This window comes from Acinonyx jubatus, chromosome B1 (assembly GCF_027475565.1).
Source record: "Acinonyx jubatus isolate Ajub_Pintada_27869175 chromosome B1, VMU_Ajub_asm_v1.0, whole genome shotgun sequence".
Classification (NCBI taxonomy): domain Eukaryota; kingdom Metazoa; phylum Chordata; class Mammalia; order Carnivora; family Felidae; genus Acinonyx; species Acinonyx jubatus.
In genome coordinates, this window is record NC_069382.1 from 81134559 (window position 1) to 81156577 (window position 22019).

The 22019-nt window shown below is 35.1% G+C and overlaps 1 protein-coding gene across 1 annotated transcript in view; it reads right to left on the reverse strand.

Moving 5' to 3' along the window:
• Positions 1-5147: 5147 nt before the first annotated feature.
• SMARCA5 (SWI/SNF related, matrix associated, actin dependent regulator of chromatin, subfamily a, member 5) overlaps positions 5148-22019 on the reverse strand; it is a 37304-nt gene continuing 20432 nt past the window's right edge. Inside the window, exons 11-24 of the mRNA XM_015081889.3 lie at positions 20039-20265; positions 18232-18353; positions 17998-18150; positions 16680-16812; positions 13956-14104; positions 13436-13555; positions 12545-12655; positions 11536-11649; positions 11315-11437; positions 10483-10615; positions 9788-9906; positions 9154-9366; positions 7079-7186; positions 5148-6403 (exon numbers count right to left, since the gene is read on the reverse strand). Of these exons, the coding sequence (XP_014937375.2) occupies positions 6338-6403; positions 7079-7186; positions 9154-9366; positions 9788-9906; positions 10483-10615; positions 11315-11437; positions 11536-11649; positions 12545-12655; positions 13436-13555; positions 13956-14104; positions 16680-16812; positions 17998-18150; positions 18232-18353; positions 20039-20265 (1891 nt within the window). The 3' untranslated portion in view covers positions 5148-6337. The remainder of the gene's footprint in view (positions 6404-7078; positions 7187-9153; positions 9367-9787; positions 9907-10482; positions 10616-11314; positions 11438-11535; positions 11650-12544; positions 12656-13435; positions 13556-13955; positions 14105-16679; positions 16813-17997; positions 18151-18231; positions 18354-20038; positions 20266-22019) is intronic.

Here is a 22019-nt window from a genome sequence, read left to right on the forward strand (position 1 = left end):
TCTTTCAGGTTCATTGATCTAACAGTGGACCCAGTTCAGCATTGCAACATTGAGAAGGTGTTCCTGTGTACAGAAACAGATGAATGTGTCCCCAAATATTCCAGGACATAAGTATGGCTCTGTGGCTGACTTACCCTCCATACTCTACAGGACCAATATCCTGGTATGTGATTTTTGTATATTTATTAACATCTACTCTGTCAGTAATCTAGTACCTTAGGGAAAAGGGGGGCATACCTAGCCAATTAGATATGCTGAGCCCAGTTTCATGAGCTTTATTTAATGGTGATTCTTGAAATAAAAAATTTATACTTTATTCAGAAAGAAATTTATGGACAATTTACTTTTGAATATTAGCGTTTAAAAGCTAATACCAAATATCTCCTGTCATCTTCTAAGATAAAGCTCATCCAGAGATCCAAGTCAGAAAACTTGGCAATGTGAATTTTAATACTCAGCCACAAGCCACAAGGAAGCACTTCCTTTAGGGGAATGGCCAGGATCTGATGTTTTCAGCCAGTCCTCTGCTGCCCTCTTTCAGGTATATATGTCCAGCAACTCACATTTCAACAGTAGCCTCCAATTTCCCTGTCCCTATCACTTCTCCTACTTTGTAAACTCCCTAAAGCAGATTTCTGTTTCCTTCAAAGGTGACAACTGGGAGATAGGGACATATCCACACAATTTACACTGTCTGATCAAGAGGGCATGCAAACAGCATTTGGAAAGAAGAGTTTGGAGTATCATCAGTCCATATTCTTCTTTGCTGGGGGCAAAACCTTGAAACAGTGGAAGAGCCAATCCTGAGTTCCTGACCCAATCTCAGGATAAAAATAGGAAAATTAATATTCAACATATCACCCTGAACGATTCTAAATAAGTGGTCTTCAAACTAGCTCCCAGATGACAAGGCTCATGAGAGCAAATGGATGTGGACACCATAAGTATGGATACTCAAAGCAGTACCATGTCCATTTTAGAGGGTGCATTTTGTCTCTTATTACTGTTTAACAGACACCTTTATATTAACATCCAGATGGGGCGCCTGGGTGGCTCAGTCGGTTAAGCGGCCGACTTCGGCTCAGGTCATGATCTCACAGTCCGTGAGTTCGAGCCCCGCATCGGGCTCTATGCTGACAGCTCAGAGCCTGGAGCCTGTTTCAGATTCTGTGTCTCCCTCTCTCTGACCCTCCCCCGTTCATGCTCTGTCTCTGTCTCAAAAATAAAATAAACGTTAAAAAAAATTAAAAAAAAAAATCCAGATAACATGGATTTTTTTTTTTTTTTTAGATCAATGGACTTCCCTTCTTCTGAGACGTATGCCTCAGGTGAGAAACAACCCATCTGTAAGCAACTTTAACAGTAATCAGACCATAACTCCATTATATAGTTATGGTGACTCCTCAGAAGTCCAAACTGTCCAATGAATTTTGAAGACCCTTCTCTGCCAAGTTGAGCTTGACCGTATCTGGGAAGCCGATCTGGTTGTCTGTACATCAGCATGGGAAACTGCTTTTCTGACTTCAAACCAGAGTAACCATCTAAAAAGTGAGTCTGAAAAGAATATACAGCAGATATGCTGGGAATTACTTTCTTGTTGTTGTTAAAAACTGTCCTTCCTGTGAGAGGACCCAATCCATCCAAAATCATTGTCAGCAAGACTCATTCTTTAACCACCAAACCAGTGCCTTGGATTCATTATAAGAATGAGGTTGCTCAGGTGTCATTCATTGAATTATCGACATGCTCAGCACTATTCTTTAGTCTTATGACTAGATTTATTAGTTTAAGACCAAGTCACAATCACAAGTCCAATAATTCCATTTAAAGGAAAGGGAAACGATAACCAACGGGTATATGGAGATGTACTAATACAGTATGTCTCAAACTGCAGTATGCCTGAACCTGATGGGTTTAAGACTTAAATTTCAGGGCCCCACCCACAGAGATTCCAATTTAGTAGATTAGAATATGATCTGAGAATCTATTTTTAACAAGCTCCCGGCTACTGCTACTGCTGCTGGTCCTCAGACCCTATACAGTGGGGTAAAACTCCACTCTCCTAACATATTTGGGATGTAATGACTTAAATACTAGCATATTGAAACTCACCAGAGGGGCACCCGGTAAAATTATCTGCACCCCCCAAATTTAAGATAAAAGCCTTTTTTATAGTATTGAATGATTTTCCTCTCCTAAACTAAAAAAAAAAAAAAAAAAAAAAAAAAAAAAAAAATCCATGTTACCTTGAGGTCATGTTAATATAAAGGTATTATTAAACGGCTATTGAGGTTTTGTTTTATTTTGCTTTGGCAAAATGTGTTTTACGGCAGTGGCTTTTCAAATTTTTCTGTGCATATGAATCACCTTTGAATATCTTACTAAAATGCAGTCTAGTTCAGCCTGTCTGGTCTGAGGCTTTAGATTCTACATTTCTAACAAGCTCCTAGGCTCTGAAACCTTTACCTATTACTGTTAAGTCTAAAGATCACTGTGATTATCAATTTTCAAAATACATCAGACTCAGGGTGATACCCTCCCCCCCAGGTGAAACTTGCAATGCTGAGCGATGCCTGAGACTTAAGCAGAAAAGTGGTTTCAGGAAGAGAGGTGTACGTGGTGAGGACATTAGAATGCTACCCCAGCTGTTTCTGCAAATTTTACCAGTGATCAGTGACCACCCAATCTTAGGCATTGGGATGTGGCATAGAACTTGACTGCCATAAATCTTAAGTGTGGGGCCTATACACCAGTATTTTGGATCCAGATACAGCAGCCATATCTCATTTTGTTGCACTTTGCAGATACTGTAGGTTTTTTTGTTTTTTGTTTTTTTTTACAAATTGAAGGTTTGTATTTTAAACTTAATTATAATTGTTATGGCGACCTGGGATCTTTGATGTTACTGTAATTGTTTGGGGTTCCATAAACCATGACCATGTAAGAGGGCAAAATTAATGGATAAATGTTACATGTGGTCTGACTGCTCCCTAACTTGGCTGTTCTGCACCTCTCTCCAGGCTTTCTTGTTAGGGACTCATGCAGCTGGTGACTCTCGGTTGAAACTGGCGCTCACCGACCATTCTGAAAATCCTAGGGCCCTTTGGAACAATGCTAAATGTACTCTGCCTGTGCTCTGTGCTCTATAAGTGGAAGAACAAAGCCTGGATGACAGTACATCTGTTTACAACATGGTTTACTGAATACTGATGAGACCTACTGCTCAGAAAAAAGTTCCTTTCAAAATATTACTACTTATTTGACAATGTTGAATGCATCTGGTCCACCCAAGAACTCTAACAGAGATAGACAAGATGCATATTATTTTCATGTCTAACACAGCATCGATTTTGCAGCCCATGGATCAAGGAGTCATTTCGACTTTCAAGTCTTCTAATTTAAGAAATGCACTTCATAAGGTTGGCATAGTGATTCCTCTTACTGATCTGGGCAAAGTACACTGAAAACCTTCTGGAAAGAATTCACCATTTTAGATGCCATTGAAAACATTCATGATTAATAGGAAGGGGTCAAAGTATCCACATGAACAGGAGTTGGGAAGAAGGTGATTAGAACCCTCTGGAATAATGTTTGAAGGGTGTCAAGACGTAAGTGGAATCTAAAAATGTGACTAAACTGCTGCCATCTCCTAATAAAATCTCAACGGATGAGGAGTCACCTCTTATGAACAAAGACAGTGGTTTCTTGAGATAGAATCTATCCCTGGTGAGGATGCTGTGAAGACTTGAAATGACAACAGACTTAGAAATATTCCATAAACTCAGTTGATGCACAGCAGCAGAGTTTAAGATGGACTCTAATTTTGAAAGAGGTTCTAATGTGGATAAAATGCTAACAGCACTGCCTGCTAATCTTTCATTGGACGGAGAGTTGATGTGGCAAACTTCGTTATAAGAAATTGCCACAGCCATCCCGACCTTGAACTACCACCACTCTGAGCAGTCAGCAGCCAGCAACATCAAAGCAAGACCCTCCACTAGCAAAAAGATTACAACTTGCTGAAAGCTTAGATGATAGCATTTTTAGCAACCACATATGAAGGCATGTGCGTTGCTTCTTTAAACACCATGCTATTATACTACATTGTAAACGTATGCACTAGGAAACCAAAATAGCCATTTGACTCCCTTTACTACAACATTCACTTTATTGCAGTGGTCTGGAACTGAATCCCCAGTATCTCTGAGGTAGGCCTGTATACTGAAATAGGTTACACTATATTTTTAAAAAGCTGCTCCTTCCTTGAAAATGGTCTTTGGGAATCAGGTCAACCATGTTCTATGAGCAAGTCCATCATTCGGCACTTGATTCAACCTCTTCAAATCTTTTCAGCTTGAGACTGCCCACTGAATTGGCCCACTAAAACACTAACAGAAGTGTTAAGGGCTGGCAGCTCCTTAGAAAGGAAATTTTTAAATATTCCTTAAAATGGTAGTAGAACTAAACCCATCTACCACTCTTTAGGACATGCAGATCTTTAAAATTCTGTGTTTTTAATTTTATAATCATATATATATCATCTTCATAATGTTTTGTAGTACTTAAAAAGTGTAATTCTACTTGACAAAGATTTGAAGCCACTAAATTGGTAAGTCAATTAATTGGTTGCTAGATACCAAAAACTAGTCAATATATATTGCTGTTTGTCTTCTATCACACACAGTTTACTTCTTCCCATCCCTAACCCATTAGCACCAGATGCTATTAGGCTGTTTCTCTTCCTCTTGAAAACTTGTCTTTGGTGACTTTCAACAGTTACCTTTAGCCTTATATTTTTCTAAGTATTTCTTCAAAAATGAGGCTCCCACACTTAATGGTGACCCAAAACTGTTTTCAGAACCCAAAGTTAAAATGAGGTCAATCTGGAGGGGAACACAAACTCAAATTACAGCCTGTCTTAGACACTGAATTTTGCTGGACACCGATAGCAACAATTCCACATTTTGGAAAAGTGAGCAGTATTAGTAATACTTTAAAAAATCAACACTGAAAATAAAAATCTCAATGTATGGGCAGATGACAAGTGATAGGAATTTTAGAAGAAATCTAAAGGAAAGAGATAATGTCCTCAGGAAAAAAGGTAAAAATCAAATGAGAAAATTGAAGAAATGGAAAGAAAAGACCACTTAAGGATTATAAAAGTTATATTTATTCACGATGCTACATTTATTGCATTCCCTTAGAAAAATGGAGAACTGTTTATGTACCCAATTTGCACATATAAAACTTTATACAAATTATGTGTAGCACATAGAAGGCCTCTGGTACAGCTAAAATCCTGACACTACAATTTGGGTAAATCCTGCTTCAGGGTCTCCAGTTTATCAAGTCTGTTCAGAGAAAATAAACACTGGTATTATACTCAATCTTGCCATTCACACTTAGAAATTATTTTAAAATATAAAATTTTCACTCTAAAAACTCAAAAAAGGTAAACTGGAAGGGGACACACTTTGTTACCGATTTCAATTTAACAGTATGACAAATTCATACCTTATTTTGGCTGGGTCTTTTTAAAAAAAACTATCACCTTAGTTTTGACATTCTTTCTAAGTTGTGGCTGCTTCAAGAAGGTAGTATGTCAAAACATTTACCAAACAGTAAAAATAATATTCCTTTTACAAAATGGTACAATAACACATTACAGAACCAGAAAATACTAAATGTCTTTGGCTATACAACTAAAAGGCCAGTCTTCCAACAGAATAGGGCATATTCACACCTCAGAACCAACTACAGACACAAAGCATAACAGAAATATGCATAGAATTTAAGGATAATTTGTCTTGCCTTTTTTTTTCCATTCTACCCATATAATAATCAAGGAGAATGCAATTTACATAATCTTCCCAGATGAGACTCCATATAGCACTACAAAGATACCCAAATTTCTGCAAAGGCAAAGTGAATTAAAACAATTACACAACTAAGACCAAAGGGACAAATGTTTGTTATCTGCAATTTTAGTTGTTTGCTTGTTTTTTTAAGCTTCTTTTAAGCTTTGAGTGTAGAAATCATAGCTGATAAACAAAAAGTCACAATCTTCACAAATGAAATAGAAAAATAAATCAAATGAAACATTTATTAATAAATGAAGCCTGTTTTATTACTTCAAGTGTTAATGATAAAAAAAATTTCAGCACAGCTGTTGCATTTAAAAAAGTGAAACTACATACTATGTTTCTAGCTCAGTAAACAGATGAACCTGATGTCTTTGAATGACATAACAATTGAGCATTGTACAGTACATCTTATGAAGACCCGTAAATTAACGAACTACTGGTTTAAAGTTAGTGATTATGAAACAAATATGTATTCATAGTTTCAGCTTCTTTTTTCTTCCTCGACCATCAGGTGCTCCATCCATTTTACGTTTCTGTGTCTACAAATGAACCGAAGGATTGCTTTTCAGCACAAGACAATAAAGGTAAAACCTAGACTATTTTTACTTTATTAATAATTGCTACATAGTAATATGTATTTAGCCTTTCTTACCTATTATAATCTTAATACTCCAAATAGTCTTATCTACTCACTTTACTAACACAAATTTTATTGCTAATGAAACGATTTACAATAAGCAATAGTGAGTCAACACATCAGTCCAGTAGAACATGCCCTACCAAAAGAATGCAGTACTACTTTAGAAGTTACATAAATACCAAGGACATTAGAGGCATTCATTTATTCATGACTTTTTAAATTATTAAACCTAAATAGAAATATGACATTTTTTTCTCTTAAAATATCTGTATTCACATTGTTAAGATATCACTGGGACAATAAGCCAAATCTTGGAAGTTTACATATTCTAAAATTGTAACTTGTACTCCTCAATGTCAACTGTAAGCTCCTGGCATTCACAGGACAGGCCTTCCTAGGTTTTCATGAATGCCCAAATTATGAACTACCTTCCGATTCCCCACAGAATGCATAACGCAGCTTATTTAAAAAAAAAAAAAAAAGGACTAACACCTCAATGATAGCTAAGTAATGTTCAAATTCTTACAAAGAAAAGTCTTCTAAGAATGTTATTTACATATTCATGAATACTTACAGAAGGTTTTGGTCCTCTCTTCTTTTTCTCTGCCTTCTCTTTTTCTTCTAGTTCCATGTTTTCTCTTTCAATCAAGGTAATTAAGGTGTTACACCTCCTCTGGAGTTCCTGAATTGTAAAAATAAATTTATATGGTAAACATGTATTTTCCATTGTTTTCATAATACCCAAGTTATAAAGCTATAATGTTTTGGGGTGCCTGAGTGGCTCGAGTGTCCAACTCTTGATTTCAGCTCAGGGTCGGGCTCTATGCTTAGCATGGAACCTGCTTGAGATTCTTTCTCCCTCTCCCCCCACTCACGTACTCCCTAAAATAAAACTGTAATGTTTTAATGTAATATAAAATCATTTATACACCCCCCATAGATAAAATGCATAAAAAAGACCTAACAGCAACTGAATCACTCTTTAATTATATTTATAATGCATTTATAGTGCAACATTTCCCAAACAAAGATACACAAGAGACGCCCTTAGTGAAAAATAACCTCCAGAGGTCAAACACGAAAAGACTGTGCACCGTCCTCCATCTTAAAGAGTGACAACATAAATACGCTGAGAGAAATCTTACTATGAAAGATGTTTAAACTTTGCTTATCCTTGTATATCCCAAACCTAAAACTACAGAACATTTTTAGCATTTTCATCCTAAATAAAACAAGATGGAAGTTAAAAGCTCAGAAGCAGTAAAATGCACATTAAAAAGAGGAATTAATTCACTGAAGCCCAACTTTCCTGAATTATAACTTTAGGAACTTGCTTATCAAAAACAGCTTTTTAAAATAATCCAGACTCAACATCCAAATGGGCAGAGGCCTAAGTACAAGTTCTTTCTTTATAGAAATGTGTTCATTTATGGGAATGCAAGCTGGTGCAGCCGAAAACAGTATGGAGGTTCCTCAAAAAACTAAAAATAGAACTACCCTATGACCCAGCAGTTGCACTACTAGGCATTTATCCATGGGATACAAGTGTGCTGTTTTGAAGGGACACATGCACCCCCATGTTTATAGCAGCACGATCAACAACAGCCAAAGTATGGAAAGAGCCCAAATGTCCATCAATGGATGAATGGATAAAGATGTGGTATATATGTATGTATATGTATATATACATACACACAATGGAGTATTACTCAGCAATCAAAAGGGATGAAATCTTGCCATTTGCAACCACGTGGATGGAACTGGAGGGTATTATGCTAAGTGAAATTAGAGAAAGACAAAAATCATAGGACTTCACTCATATGAGGACTTTAAGAGACAAAACAAATGAACATAAGGGGAAAAAATATAAAAACAGGGAAGGGGGACAAAACAGAAGAGACTCATAAATATGGAGAACAAACAGGGTTACTACAGGGGTTGTGGGAGGGGGGCTAAATGGGTAAAGGGGCACTAGGGAATCTACTCTTGAAATCATTGTTGCACTATATGCTAATTTGGATGCAAATTTTAAAAAATAAAATTAAAAAAAATTCATGTAGAAAACCAAAATTTTCTGAACAATTCAAGTTTTAAATTATGATCATCACATTCAAAAGGTGGAACTGATGGTGATGCTTCCCATTTAGAACCTGATTAAAATTAATATCAAAAACTAGTGCTTATCAGACGTGGTGATGTTATAAGATATGTGATACTAAAGGATAGAACCAGGAAATTTTTTAAGTTATCCATGATAACAGTTTAATTTTTTTTAATGTTTATTCATTTTTGAAAGAGCACAAGCAGGGGTGGGGCAGAGAGAGAGAGAGGGGGACACAGAATCTGAAACAGGCTCCAGGCTCTGAGCTGTCAGCACAGAGCCTGACACGGGGCTTGAACTCATAAACCGCGAGATCATGACCGGAGCTGAAGTCAGATGCTCAACCGACTGAGCCACCCAGGCGCCCCTCCATTAACAGCTTTTTAACTATAGATAACTGTTTTCTCATGATCTGATTTAACCTCTAATACTTACAATACTGTAACTAAAATGTACTCCAAAGATGGAATGAAACCACAATTTTACCTATTAAGCAATACTTACTCTGAATGGTTTGCTACGTTACACAAAAAGGCCCAAGCACTCACCATTGCAGTTCTGGACTTCAAAAACCAGTCAAATCTGAACTGAGGAGAGTTGCGAATACACTGTCGTAATTCATCATAAACGTTTTCTTTGTCGAATCCAAGTTTGTGAAGCATACAGATTAGAAAACGATCCTCTTCTTCAGTATAGTTTTTTCCTTTGTTAGTACCATACGATATTCTCAGCTGATGAAAAGGTGCTTTGTACCGTCCAATCTATCAAAGTTAAATTTTATATTATATAAATCCTGTATAATACATATTTCAAATCAGCATTAGAAAAATTAGCTAAAAATGTTATGTTCCAAATCAGAATTTTCTATCCAAAGCACCTCAACTATGTTACATAACCTTTGTTGTGAAACAACCTTATAGTCTTTATTATTCTAAACAGAAATATAGGCTGAGACTTTCTGATACTATGTAGGAAAGAGCAAAATCATAGGGTTGCTGACCAAGATCCATCAACTAACGTACTAAGGTAAATTCTGTTGAGACTTCATTTGAATGTTGTTCTTTGAAGAAAATTTACATTTGAAACCATCATTTCATTTCCTCTTAAAAAGTTACTTTAACTCGCATATTCTCAGGGAGAAGTTATATTACTGACTGCCAGATTTATTAATACACAAAGTACCTTCGTGTCAAGTGCTTTTTTGATACTAATTCTTCTTTGAATTCTTGCCTCTCCCCTTTCAATCTGAGCCATAATCTTCTCTATGTCCTGGAGTTCATTGCATCTTTCCCAGAATACAGCTGGTAAAAAAGTTGGACAGATGGGACAGGTGGAAGAAGGGGGAAGATATAAATAATTTCTCACAAATGCTCTCATTTATTTAACTTGCTAAGGATTAAGAAATATTTCCATTTCTCTCGTATCTAATACTACAAAGTAAATAAGTCAATTATTTAATTTTCTTAACTGTAAAAAAAAAAAAAAAGAGCTGGATGATTTAGGTATCTCCCAACTCTTAAATTTCTATTATTGAACCCTAAGCAGACTCATCACAGCACAACCAGACCTATTGATATGACAATCCAAGTGACTTCAGGAAACAGAGGCATATAATACTTGAGTCATTACAGAGAAAAATAAAATGAAAGCACAATTATTCAGTGTATTCAGTACCCTATTATTTTCTTGGCTATAGCCAGTTCACTAGGGTAAAAAATAAAAGTATCTTTTTTTTTTTTTTAAAGAAAATTTTCTAAATTGATTTTTTAAAAGACCTAACTTGATTTTTTAAAAACACAAAAAAACTAAACCTCCCCAATAGCTCTCCAAAGAACCTGAGAACATTCTTGTATCTATTAAAATAATAAGAAAATTACCTGAATATTCTATAACTTCTTCTGGAGTTTTTCCTTCTACTTCTCTTGCAATATTTTCAATATCATCACGACCCCACTTCTCATTAGCTTTGATAAACTGGTTAAAATCTCTCTTATTCCAATTGGTAAATCCCTTCAAGGCAGCAGAAACAAAGTATTAACACACACTGAACATGGATAAGACGCTACTACACTTTTCTGTAACACTTAAGAAAAATTGGTAAATTTTCAACTACTCCTTGTTTTTAAGTTTTTAAAGTGGTAACTTTTCATACACACAGATGTGCATTTTTAGCAATATGTCATATATTGCTTAGATAACCAAGCAATTAAATCTGAGTGGAAGAGAGTAAGGAATGCTGCATGCAAAGGTGACCTTTTTGCTGAGTGCTGAGGATTAGCAGGACTTTGCAAAAAGGAATGAAAAACACATAGCAAAGAGCAAAGACCTAACAAGTGGGAAAACAGAAGAAAAACAGAGCTTCAAAAGTAGGCCAGATTCTGAAAGACCCTGATTAAACCCTAACGGTTGTTAAGTAGAAACTTGTGTTTGAGAATAGTAACTTAATACCAGTGTGGAAGATTCACAGGAAAAGGAAATGAGAATACTGAAAGAAAGGTGATCAAAAGGTTATCCACTCTACCAAGGCTGGTGCAAATCTCTCCTCTTCTAAACTACCTCAACAACTCATAACAATCAAAATGTAGCATGCTTTATCATCTCCAATTACTCCATTTTTTAAAGAAGACTTGTACTTTGTATACCCCAACACAACCTAAACACAGTACCTTACAAAATGATAGTAAGTTTTATGTTGATTGAAGACTATACCTGTGTTAGAAGCTTCTCTTTTTCCTCTAACTCTTCATCATTAAGGGGTTCAGCTTCATCAATCTTAAGCTGTTCTTCTTTTTGTGCCTGTGCTGCATTTGGTAGGTCAGGATTTCGAGGCACCTAAAAAAAAAATAATCCAACCATGAAAAAAATACTGCTATATACCATTTGTTAAAAACAAACCAGATTAGTTACAAACAAAGTGTTACTCCCATTACCTTGTACCCAATAGTTTTTCTGTAATACAGAATTTCTTTTTCCAATAATTCAAATAAACGCGGAGGAAAGAACTGGAAATCCTGAACGTTAGGTTGTTTCGGAGGTCGAGGAGCCTAAGACAAAAACATGGTTCATTTAAAAAACCTGTTTTAATTAATGGTAACCTTCCTGTTTCCATACACCGTAACAGCCAATTCTCTAAGCAACTGATCAATTATTAACATTGAACATTAATCAAATTTTTTATTTTTTTTTTAATTTTACTTTTTATTTTTAAAAGTTTACATCCAAATTAGTTAGCATACAGTGCAACGATTTCAGGAGTAGATTCCTCAGGGCCCCTTACCCATTTAGCCTATCCCCCCTTCCACAAACCCTCCTGTAACCCTCAGTTTGTTCTCCATATTTATGAGTCTCTTCTGTTTTGTCTCTCTCCCTGTTTTTGCATTATTTTTGTTTCCCTTCCCTTACATTCATCTGTTTTGTCTCTTAAAGTCCTCATATGAATGAAGTCATATGATTTTTGTCTTTCTCTAATTTCACTTAGCATAATACCCTCCAGTTCCATCCACGTGGTTGCAAATGGCAAGATTTCATTGTTTTTGATTGCCGAGTGATACTCCATTGTATATATATACCACACCTTCTTTACCCATTCATCCATCGATGGACATTTGGGCTCTTTCCAAACTTTGGCTATTGTTGATAGTGCTGCTATACACATGGGGGTGCATGTATCCCTTCGAAAGAGCACACCTATATCCCTTGGATAAATGCCTAGTAGTGCAACTGCTGGGTCATAGGGTAGTTCTATTTTTAGAACATTAATCAAATTTTAAATGCATACATTCACAACTAATTTTTAGAAAATTTTTTAACAAAAACTGAAGGAAATACACTGTAAGAAGTGACAAAAATACCTAATTCTCAATCTGATTTTACTGCAAGAATATAAGAAAAAATTACATTTCCGGTACTTTTAAATGTTTTATTGCTCTGTCAACTCACCTTGGGTGCTTTAGGTTCACTGACACGAAGAGCTTCCCTAAAATAGGCATCAACAGCATAGTTGGCTTTTCTTTCTCGTTTTGGTGGTTCAATCCACTCTGTGAATGCTATCTAGTATATGGGAAATAATTCATGTTACCTATTTTTATTATATACAGTCACAAATCTTATACGAATGCAACTCTTACTGTGTACATTACAACTCTTGTTTGTAATGGAAAGGCATTCGTAAAATGCTGGACTATAAGCTCTAGGAGGATAGGAACTATGCTACTTTGCTCAAAACTATGTAATCAATACATGGGACAGTGTCCAGTAAATAACATATATACATAGTAAGTACCTCTTGATCAAATGAAGAACATTCTATCGGGTAGGGGGAAAAATATTACAGAATGTGCTATAACCCAAACTAGGAGAAAAATGTAGGTGTGTACTTAGCCCAGAAAACATTCAGAGGATCTACAGGCCTAAATGTTAACAGATAAAACAGTGAGTAGAATTCTTTTTTTCTTCCAACCTGTAGGTATTTTTAAATTTCTCTACAATAAAAACAAGTATTGTTTAAGGAATTAGGAAGTTCTTCCCTTTAATTACCAGCCAATTTTGTTCAAAAAAATCTAGTAAGGTTGTGACAAATTTCTTTGCCAATTATTTTAATTTTCAAAGATTCCAAACTATAATCACCCCATATTTCAACTATAATAGTATATACAGTAAGCCTCATTAAATTTTTAAAACATTTCAGAGATTACTAACTGAAAATAATTTAGATGTGAATATACAGAAATGACTGCTTTGAGACAAATTTACAAGGCATTACACCTAACACTTAAAATTGCAAGTTTCAAGTAAAAGCGTTCAAGTAACCAAAATGTCTTTCAAAATTACCTTTTGTTTTTCTCTATAATCCTCTCCTTCAAAGTTATAAACACTCGACTCTGTATCCATTGTGAAGTTTCTAAGGGAGCTTTCACCCATCTTGGAGAGCTTTTCATTCATCTCTGCAGTCTAGGGAAAAAAACAGATTAGAGACAAAAAAAAAAAAAAACCCCAGAAGAATTGTAGTCAAAATTAGGCTTTACAGTACACAAAAGCTTCTTTTTATGGTTCACATTAACAAGTACTTCCTCAAACAGTTCTGATTTAAAACAGTTTATATATTAAAAACATTATCACATTTAGGGGTACCTGAGTGGCTCAACTGGTTAAGGGTCTGACTCTTGATTTCGGCTCAGGTCGTGATCTCAGTTTGTGAGTTCAAGCCCCGTGTCCAGCTTTGTGCTGACAGCGTGGAGCCTACTTGGAATTCTCTCTCCCTCTCTCTCTGCCCCTCCCCTGCTTGTGCATCTCTCTCTCAAAATAAATAACTTAAAAAAATAAAAACATTGTCATTTAATCTGTACCTCACCTTCTTTGCACCTCTTTCCAAAATACCATCAATATCCTCATCCGTAATCTCACTTTCCTTTGAAGCAAATACATGTGTTGCCCCATGTCTAATCATTTGAAGCATTTCATCTTTCCCAATTTTGTTCAGATTCTGATCCACAAGCCTTCCTGGAAATAAAAAACAAAAACAAACAAAACACAAGTTATATAATGTTAAACTATATTTTACTGGAAACTTGGTATTTTAAATGTTAGATGTAATACCATGTATTCTGCCTCAAGCATCAATCATTTCTGTTTATTCATTTCTGATAATTTTCATTTTCACATAAACAATGCCAAATTCGTAGTTGTAAACTTTGAAATATTCTAAAGTTTATCTATTACATAATGAAGCCTACTGTATACCATCTCAATAAAATACACTCTTATATGGGCTGAATAAAAGCAATCTGGGATTTTTGAAAATCAAATTAGCAAGGTTTTAAGTATCAACAGATGAGATTATAAACACAAGAAATTTCTGATAAGCAGAAAAGCATTAATATTAACTCCCCAATCAGCTTTTTCTACCTAGGAAAGTAAAAAAAAACAAAACAAAAAGTGAAGTACTAAAAAACTTTTACATTGCCAAACTTTATCTAAGGTCTGAAACATACATCAATTTCTGAAAATTTCCTAATTTTAAGAACTGAAACTCCTGAAAGTATTTTTTGATCGTAGAACAAATTCAACATAAGAAAATTAAGATCTTCAGTTGGTAGGAATCTGGCCAATACTGTAACTGTATTAAAAAATGCAGGCATCAAAACAAAACAAGCCAAAATACAAAAAATTACTTTCACCCAGAAGGGCCATTCACATACAACATACAAGCGTCAAGTTTTGTATTCCAATCAACTTGTAATAAGTGAATAAAGATCCAAGTTGTTCTCTCAGATCTTAAATGCTTATGTATCATGGCTTTGGATCCCTAACAGAATGCACCAACATCTATGAGTTACAAAGTTAGGACAGACCTACAGAACTTGTTTCTTTGGACTGAAAGCTATCTCACTATCAAAATGTTCTTAGCCTTATTAAAACTACTTCCCTATTGGACAGGGGGGAGCTATTCAGACATAAAGTATTCTATGGTTTCTTATATTTTTAATTATGTTCCTTACTCCACGAGACAGTAATACAAAAGTAAACACCTGAGGCTTACTGTTTGACTAATTCCTGTAAAGCTATTAGCACAAAATGTGCTCCAAAATTTGACACCCTTCTCCACAATAAACCCAACTAAGTAAAAAACTCAAACAGCTTTTCTGAGCTGTCAACTAATTTTTAATCTTTTTAAAAAAGTGTTTCAAAGATGAGAATTAAAAACAACACAAGGCAGGTGTTTTTCTAAAAACATGGATGAAGAATGTGAGGGGGGAAAAAAAGAACTAGCCATTACATTACCCATGAGAAAACTCACTGTTGGGCAGGCCCCAGAGACTTCCATAATTAAACACTTCACTCTAATAGTTAATATAGTTCTTGGTCCTCGACGAGTCACCTCCTAGCTATACAAATGGTAAACTAGTGACTTGCCTCTACTTATGCCAACCTCAAGCTGGCATGAAGACTACAGGAAGTAATGGATGCAATTTAGCACCTTGCTTGGCACAAAGTAAGCACATGATAGTAATTATTAATAAAAACAATTAATAAGCCATCATTTATTGCCACATATGCAGAGACATGACTAACACTATGGCTGGCATTAATGGGATATCAAAGAAATGTAACAGTCCCTTACTCACATGAAAATTAAAAGCTGGTTGACAAAACGAAGACAGGTAACATGGAATCATCAGTGAGCAGTATTAACCAGTGTATCTCTGGGCTTTATAGACAGATAAAAAGTACATGCTCATAATGCAAATTTGAGAAGGAAAGAAACCAATGTGATTCCAAGGTTAATGAGGTTTTCCCCCCTATTTTTCCGTGTTACACATCCCATCACCAACCTTACTGTGATATAGCTCCATGAAAATGTAAATGTCTTCCTTAAAAGCTAATCTGGCACAAGAACTTCACTCTCTTCAATCAACCCAAAATAAAATCCCACTCTTACCCTCTAGTCCTATTTACATTAATGTAATAAACATTACATTGTAACATTACATCACCCACCCTCTCACTAAATTATAAACTCTATGGAAGTAAACACACTTGTTGCTTTCATTCACCACTGTATTCTCAGCAATAAGAACAATGCCTGGCATCTGGTGGCTGTTCAGTAAATAGTTGGCAGACTAGAAAAAAGAACAACATCAGATTCTTTGAGTTTCATCTGTATTTCTTCATTTTACCCCAGAGTAATTAATAGAGTGCTTATTAGTACATGTAAATCATACTCACCACAGCTCTATTTAATGTGTACCACACTAAATGCTGGGTTTTTTATATGCATTATCCCCTTTAATCCTTAATAGTCCTAAACAGTATTGCCATTATCCCCATCTAACAGATGAGAAAATAGGCTCAGATGGTATAAAAAAACTGCTGACAAAGTCAACATGCAAACTTCAACCTTCCTGAGCCCAAACCAATCTTAATAAAACTAAAGCTCACTTTTCTCTGGAATATAAATACCGTCCAGGCTGCTAGCTTGATTCCATAGGTGCTCAATAACAAGAACCTCCTAAAAAATCTAGGAAGCAAATGTGTCAATCCAACTTGGCAAATTTTTCAAAGTTCTAAGGCTCACCTTGTTGAATGACTATTGAATCCAGTCTGAGTTTCATCTCAGCACGTTCCACTATTCTTTCTTCCACAGTATTATCAGTTATAAAGCGGAACACTCGGACTGTCTTGGTTTGTCCAATTCTATGTGCCCGGTCCTAGGTAAATTACTATGTTACTTTGAATACAGTTAAAAATTCACATAAATAACATTTAATTATGTACACTGGCAAATAAAATATTCTCAAGAATGAAACAGTTTTTAAGGTAACAAAACTACTCTAAAAATAGATTTCTATTAGATTAATATTTTTTAGATTCTCAAAGATTCTCCATTTCAATAAGATTAATTGGTTATCTCACAAGGGAAACTTTTAAGAGCTATGGAATACATCAGATGCTAAATCTGTGAGAAACTACCTGGTTACTTTTACTAGGTTATACTGACATAAAATTCACGTCTCTAGCTAAAACAGAAAAAATTATAATTTTTAGGTTGGATAATAAAAATCTTTCCTAAATCTATTTTTATGTTTACACTCAAATTGCCTTTCCACCTAAATCATATATAAATTTTCATTGATTAGGAAAAGAAGTAACATGAATAAAAGAACTCCACAACAATATAACCCAATTAGCTACATATAAGTAGTCAAATTAATTTAAATTCCATTTCTGTTTAACTCCTGTTAAGTTCAACAAACACATTTTTATAAAACATCCCTTATTTCTAATTGATCAACATTCCCCATCTACCCCTATAAATAGTATAGGATAAAAGCAACCAACATGAGTTATGGTCAACAACATTATGGGTCATTAATGGTACCAAACTTAAGAATTCGTAAGTTTTCATTTTTATCTACAAATCACAAATTTTCTCAACCTAAAAATGATCTTCCTGATCTAGCCAAAGTACTCCCACACTCCCAAACAGGGAGGTTTGTAGCTCACCAAACCTGTTTCCCTTTCCCCCCAAGGCACAACTATACTATCATTTATCAATTCTCTTGCAACCCAGTTATGCTATGTGATTGAGTGCTGGCCAATGAATGTGGGAACACTTTCAGGTCTGACTCAGAAAAAATTTCCTAGGCAATCCTCAGCTCTCTGTCATACCCCTTCTGTCATCAGTATATACAGGATATAGCTGGACTCCAAGGTCCTAAGATATGGCAAAGCTATAAAGACGGAAATATCCTGCTTTAGATGAAAGATCTATAAAATACCCTCACTGAATTATTAAGTCAGAGAAAAATAAAATGCTACTGGGTTTAAATCACTGACAGTTGTAGACTATAATCTTGCGCCAATGAAAATGTTAAGCATAGAACATCTCTTACCATAGCCTGGAGATCTACTTGGGGATTCCAATCTGAATCATACAAAATTACTACATCAGCAGTAGCAAGATTAATGCCAAGACCACCAGCACGTGTACTTAACATGAAAACAAACTTTGTGCTGTTTGGTTCATTGTACGCATTGATGGACTCCTATAGATATAAAATAAAACAAATGTCAGGAAATTGTTTTATCTGATTATTTTTCATCTTCCCTCCTTGGGTTTTACTTACTTGTCTCTCATCATGGGGTGTCTGCCCATCCAATCTACAGTACTCATAATTTCTCCACATGCAATAATCTTCCAAAATATCCAATACCCTTGTCATCTGACTGAAGATTAGTACTCGTGAACCTGTTAGCAAACAGAATATCCTAGTTTCAGAAGCTTCAAAAGTAAAAAAAAATTATTTAAAAATTTAAGGCTAACCAAAACTAAGACTAACCAATTACCCCCCTTAATTCCAAGTTACCTAGTTGGTCATAAGAAGAAAATGACACATTATGTATTTACCCAAGTCAGTCATTTCCACATTTTTCCCATTGTGGCACAAATGAAAAAGGGGAAAATCTGTACAACACACTAAAGTAAACAGAAAAGGGTTATCTGTTCTGGCATGGGAGGTCTTGCCATCCCAAGACTGAGAGAACCATTCTTTTTATTCCACATACATTTAAAAATAACTTTCCATCACCACCACTGTAATTCTCCCACATGATGGCCCCAAACATCCCCTAACACATTCAAAACCATCTCCTTGTGGTTCTAAAGACCCAAATCCAGATCAAAAGACTAGAATATAAATGTGGCCTCACATCTACATTGGTCATCCTTCACTTATGCCATGATTCAAGTTATCCAACTGCCTTCCACTTTTTCAGCCAGCTGCACAATGCCTTCAGTGGAATGTATGAAGATCAAGGGATCATTATAAAAAATGATTATACAATGATCTTGTTTTGGAAGCTGACGCCAATAATCTGCTGTTGTCTCACCTTCTTACACCTGAAATACTAAGGATGTTCAGTAGGCCCCCATTTTTCTTACAGGGTTTAATACAGCTTGCATTAATATCTGAGTATTCCTACCAAGTTCTTGCTATTTCTCTCCACCAATTCAATCCTTTAATTACTACTTAGCTTTCAAAGAAAGCATTTTTAGAAAATACATTTCCACAAAAAGGTATAAAAGCAGTAAGAAAAAAGCAAACCAATTCACTGACAACTCTTAGAAGGTTTTTGATAGTCAATATCCTAAAGGAGACTGGTACAAAAATCATTCTTATCAAAACACACCGAGAAACACAAATTGAAAAATTTGAAATTTCTATTATTTCACATTACAGAATAATTTGTGTACGAAATGCTTTGATGTCTAGGGCTTCCTTCAAAATAATCTAGGAGAAAAGCAGATATGTATAAACAAGTTTTACCACAAGTTTGTAATTGTTGCAGCTGGCATCATACTAAATTTGTTCTATAGTCATGTATTTTAAACACATCTCTACACATATACTACAGACATACTCATTTTCATATAAAAAGTCAACATGTTATAAACAAAACTGCTTTGGGTTCACGCACGTATTTAATAATTTATAATTTATTGTTTAACTTGTTTAAATTTAAATAATTTATTATTTAATAATTATGTAAATACCCATATAAATAACTGAACAATACCATGAACACAACACTGTCTACCAAAGTATCTGGGACCTGTGTAAGGTGGAAAGCATATTCGTGGCATTTTATAACAAAAAGCTGATATATGCAGGAAAGCATCCATAAAATGAGAACTCTCTCCCAAAGTCCAGGAATATAACTGCCCTAACTACTGATAACTAAGAAGATTTATAAGCCTAAAATTAGGGGGTAGAAGTGAACCTCAGATAATGGATAGAAATTTGTAAATGTCCCACACTTCAACTTTACAAGTACCAGATTAGTAATTTCAAATTGTAGTGGTCCCTCATTTTACATTAGAAATTTTAAAACAGTTTTCATCACTTCTCAATTTGATACTAAGAACATAGATACCTTGTTCTTTTAATTTAGGGAGTAGCTTGTCTAACACCACCATTTTGCCACTGTTGGTAACTAGATGCATATCTGTCGTATAAGGTGGACCAGGTTCAGCTCCATCAAAGAGATATGGATGATTACAGCATTTCCTCAACTGCATCAGAATGTTCAATAACCTCATTTTGTCCATCTTCCCTGCAGAGTTTAGTATATCTATATCCTTCATTAATATCCGAGTATACCTATTGAGAGGAAAAACATTTTAAAAGGGCTCAAGTTTTCCCTGACCAGTCCCTGTTAGATACTTAATTCCCTCCCCCACCTCAACCCAAAATTATCTGTAAAGAACCAATCAACTTCTAAGATGTGGTTAGGAGTTTACCATCTATTATAACATCTTTCTTTTTTCTTGTTTTTCTTTATTGCCCCCACTGTTCCAATGTTCACTTAGGCTTTGGGCCTTGAGGTCCAAAACAGTATGTCTCCTTGGGATGAATTAAAAGAAGCAGTATGACACAACATTAACTAATCAAAACTAACACTTAAGCTTTAAATGTAATTTTAATTCGTAGTCTTTTCCTAATGGAAGAGTACCACTATTCAATGTAGCTAGTGTAGAATTTGGGTAAGAATGTGAGGATCTGGGGAGGGGGAAAGAATCATGTTAGGGTAAGGCATGATGATGAGAAAAAAATGAATACAATGTGATTTAAATATAAACAGAAGTACATGGGGGGAGAAGGAGATATGAGGGCAGTAAAGCTATAGCCATATATGTATTGTAAAAAGCCTTGAATGCATATCAAGAACTTAAACATCCTGCAGGTAAGAGTAATCTGTCTAAATACCAAAGTTTCAAGACCTTGAATCCTCTGAACAAAATAATTTCAATAACCTAAAGCCATCTATGCTTAACAATTCCAATTACGAGGCAGAAAATATTCATGGTAGACCTTTCCATCACATTTCTGACTGATACAAAGTTCACCAAAGTTTTTAACTAAAAAAAAGACTTCTCTTCCCTTAACATGGACTCAATGTTGTAGTTATTTTAGAGCCACAGAAGACAAAGCCTAATAGCTTTGAACCTTATAAAAGCCTTCCAAAAGTTTTGAGGACATTTAGGATGGACTACCTTCCACAGTAGTTACCTCTTTCCCAGATAATGTGCCCATTTCTTACATTCTATCTTTTCTGTCCTTTTATCAACAACTCCAGCCCTTTGCAAATACTTATCAAGTACAGAATTAAATACACTTGAAATATACTGTAACCAGTGAAGAAAAGGGCACTGTTTATTTCCCTCCTTTGAACACTATACTTATATTAATATACGCTAAGATAATAATGTCTTTTTTTTTTTTTACAGCCACTTCACTTTGTAGATTCATGGTGACCTATCTATAAAAAAAAATTTTTTTAATATTAAGTTAGTGGTTTATAGCCTTTTGGATTTCATACACACGTAAAACCTAAGAAAAGAGAAAACTTACAAGGTTTTCAACATTTTTATTATGCCCTAGAGAGATGTTTAAAAATAGCTACCATGTATTACCACCATAAATTCACAAAAGGCCATTTTATCCTGCCTAAAATAACACATCAACTCAGAATGGAGTCTTATAAATTAAACATATGTAGCTTTAAAATTTAAAAGAAAGACCTGAATTTTCTATCTCTACAATCTCCAACTTCATCAGAGATTAGCACTAATCCACAATCCAGTATTTGTGAACCACCAAGTTAACTATATGCCTACATCCGTGCCATCAGTTTCTTTTTAAAAAATCCAAGTAGAAGGGTTTATACATATACGCCTGTTTAGTTAAATGTGAAGTTTAATCCTTGGATTCATGAACCTCCCACTCTAATTCTGTCAGCTACTAGTTTCAAGTCTTTGTATTATAAATTTGATTAGCAAGTCCTAAGTCTTTACCAGAAAACTCTCCAGTCTGAGTTCAGAGAGCAAACAGGAATTCCTTGAAGACACAATTAG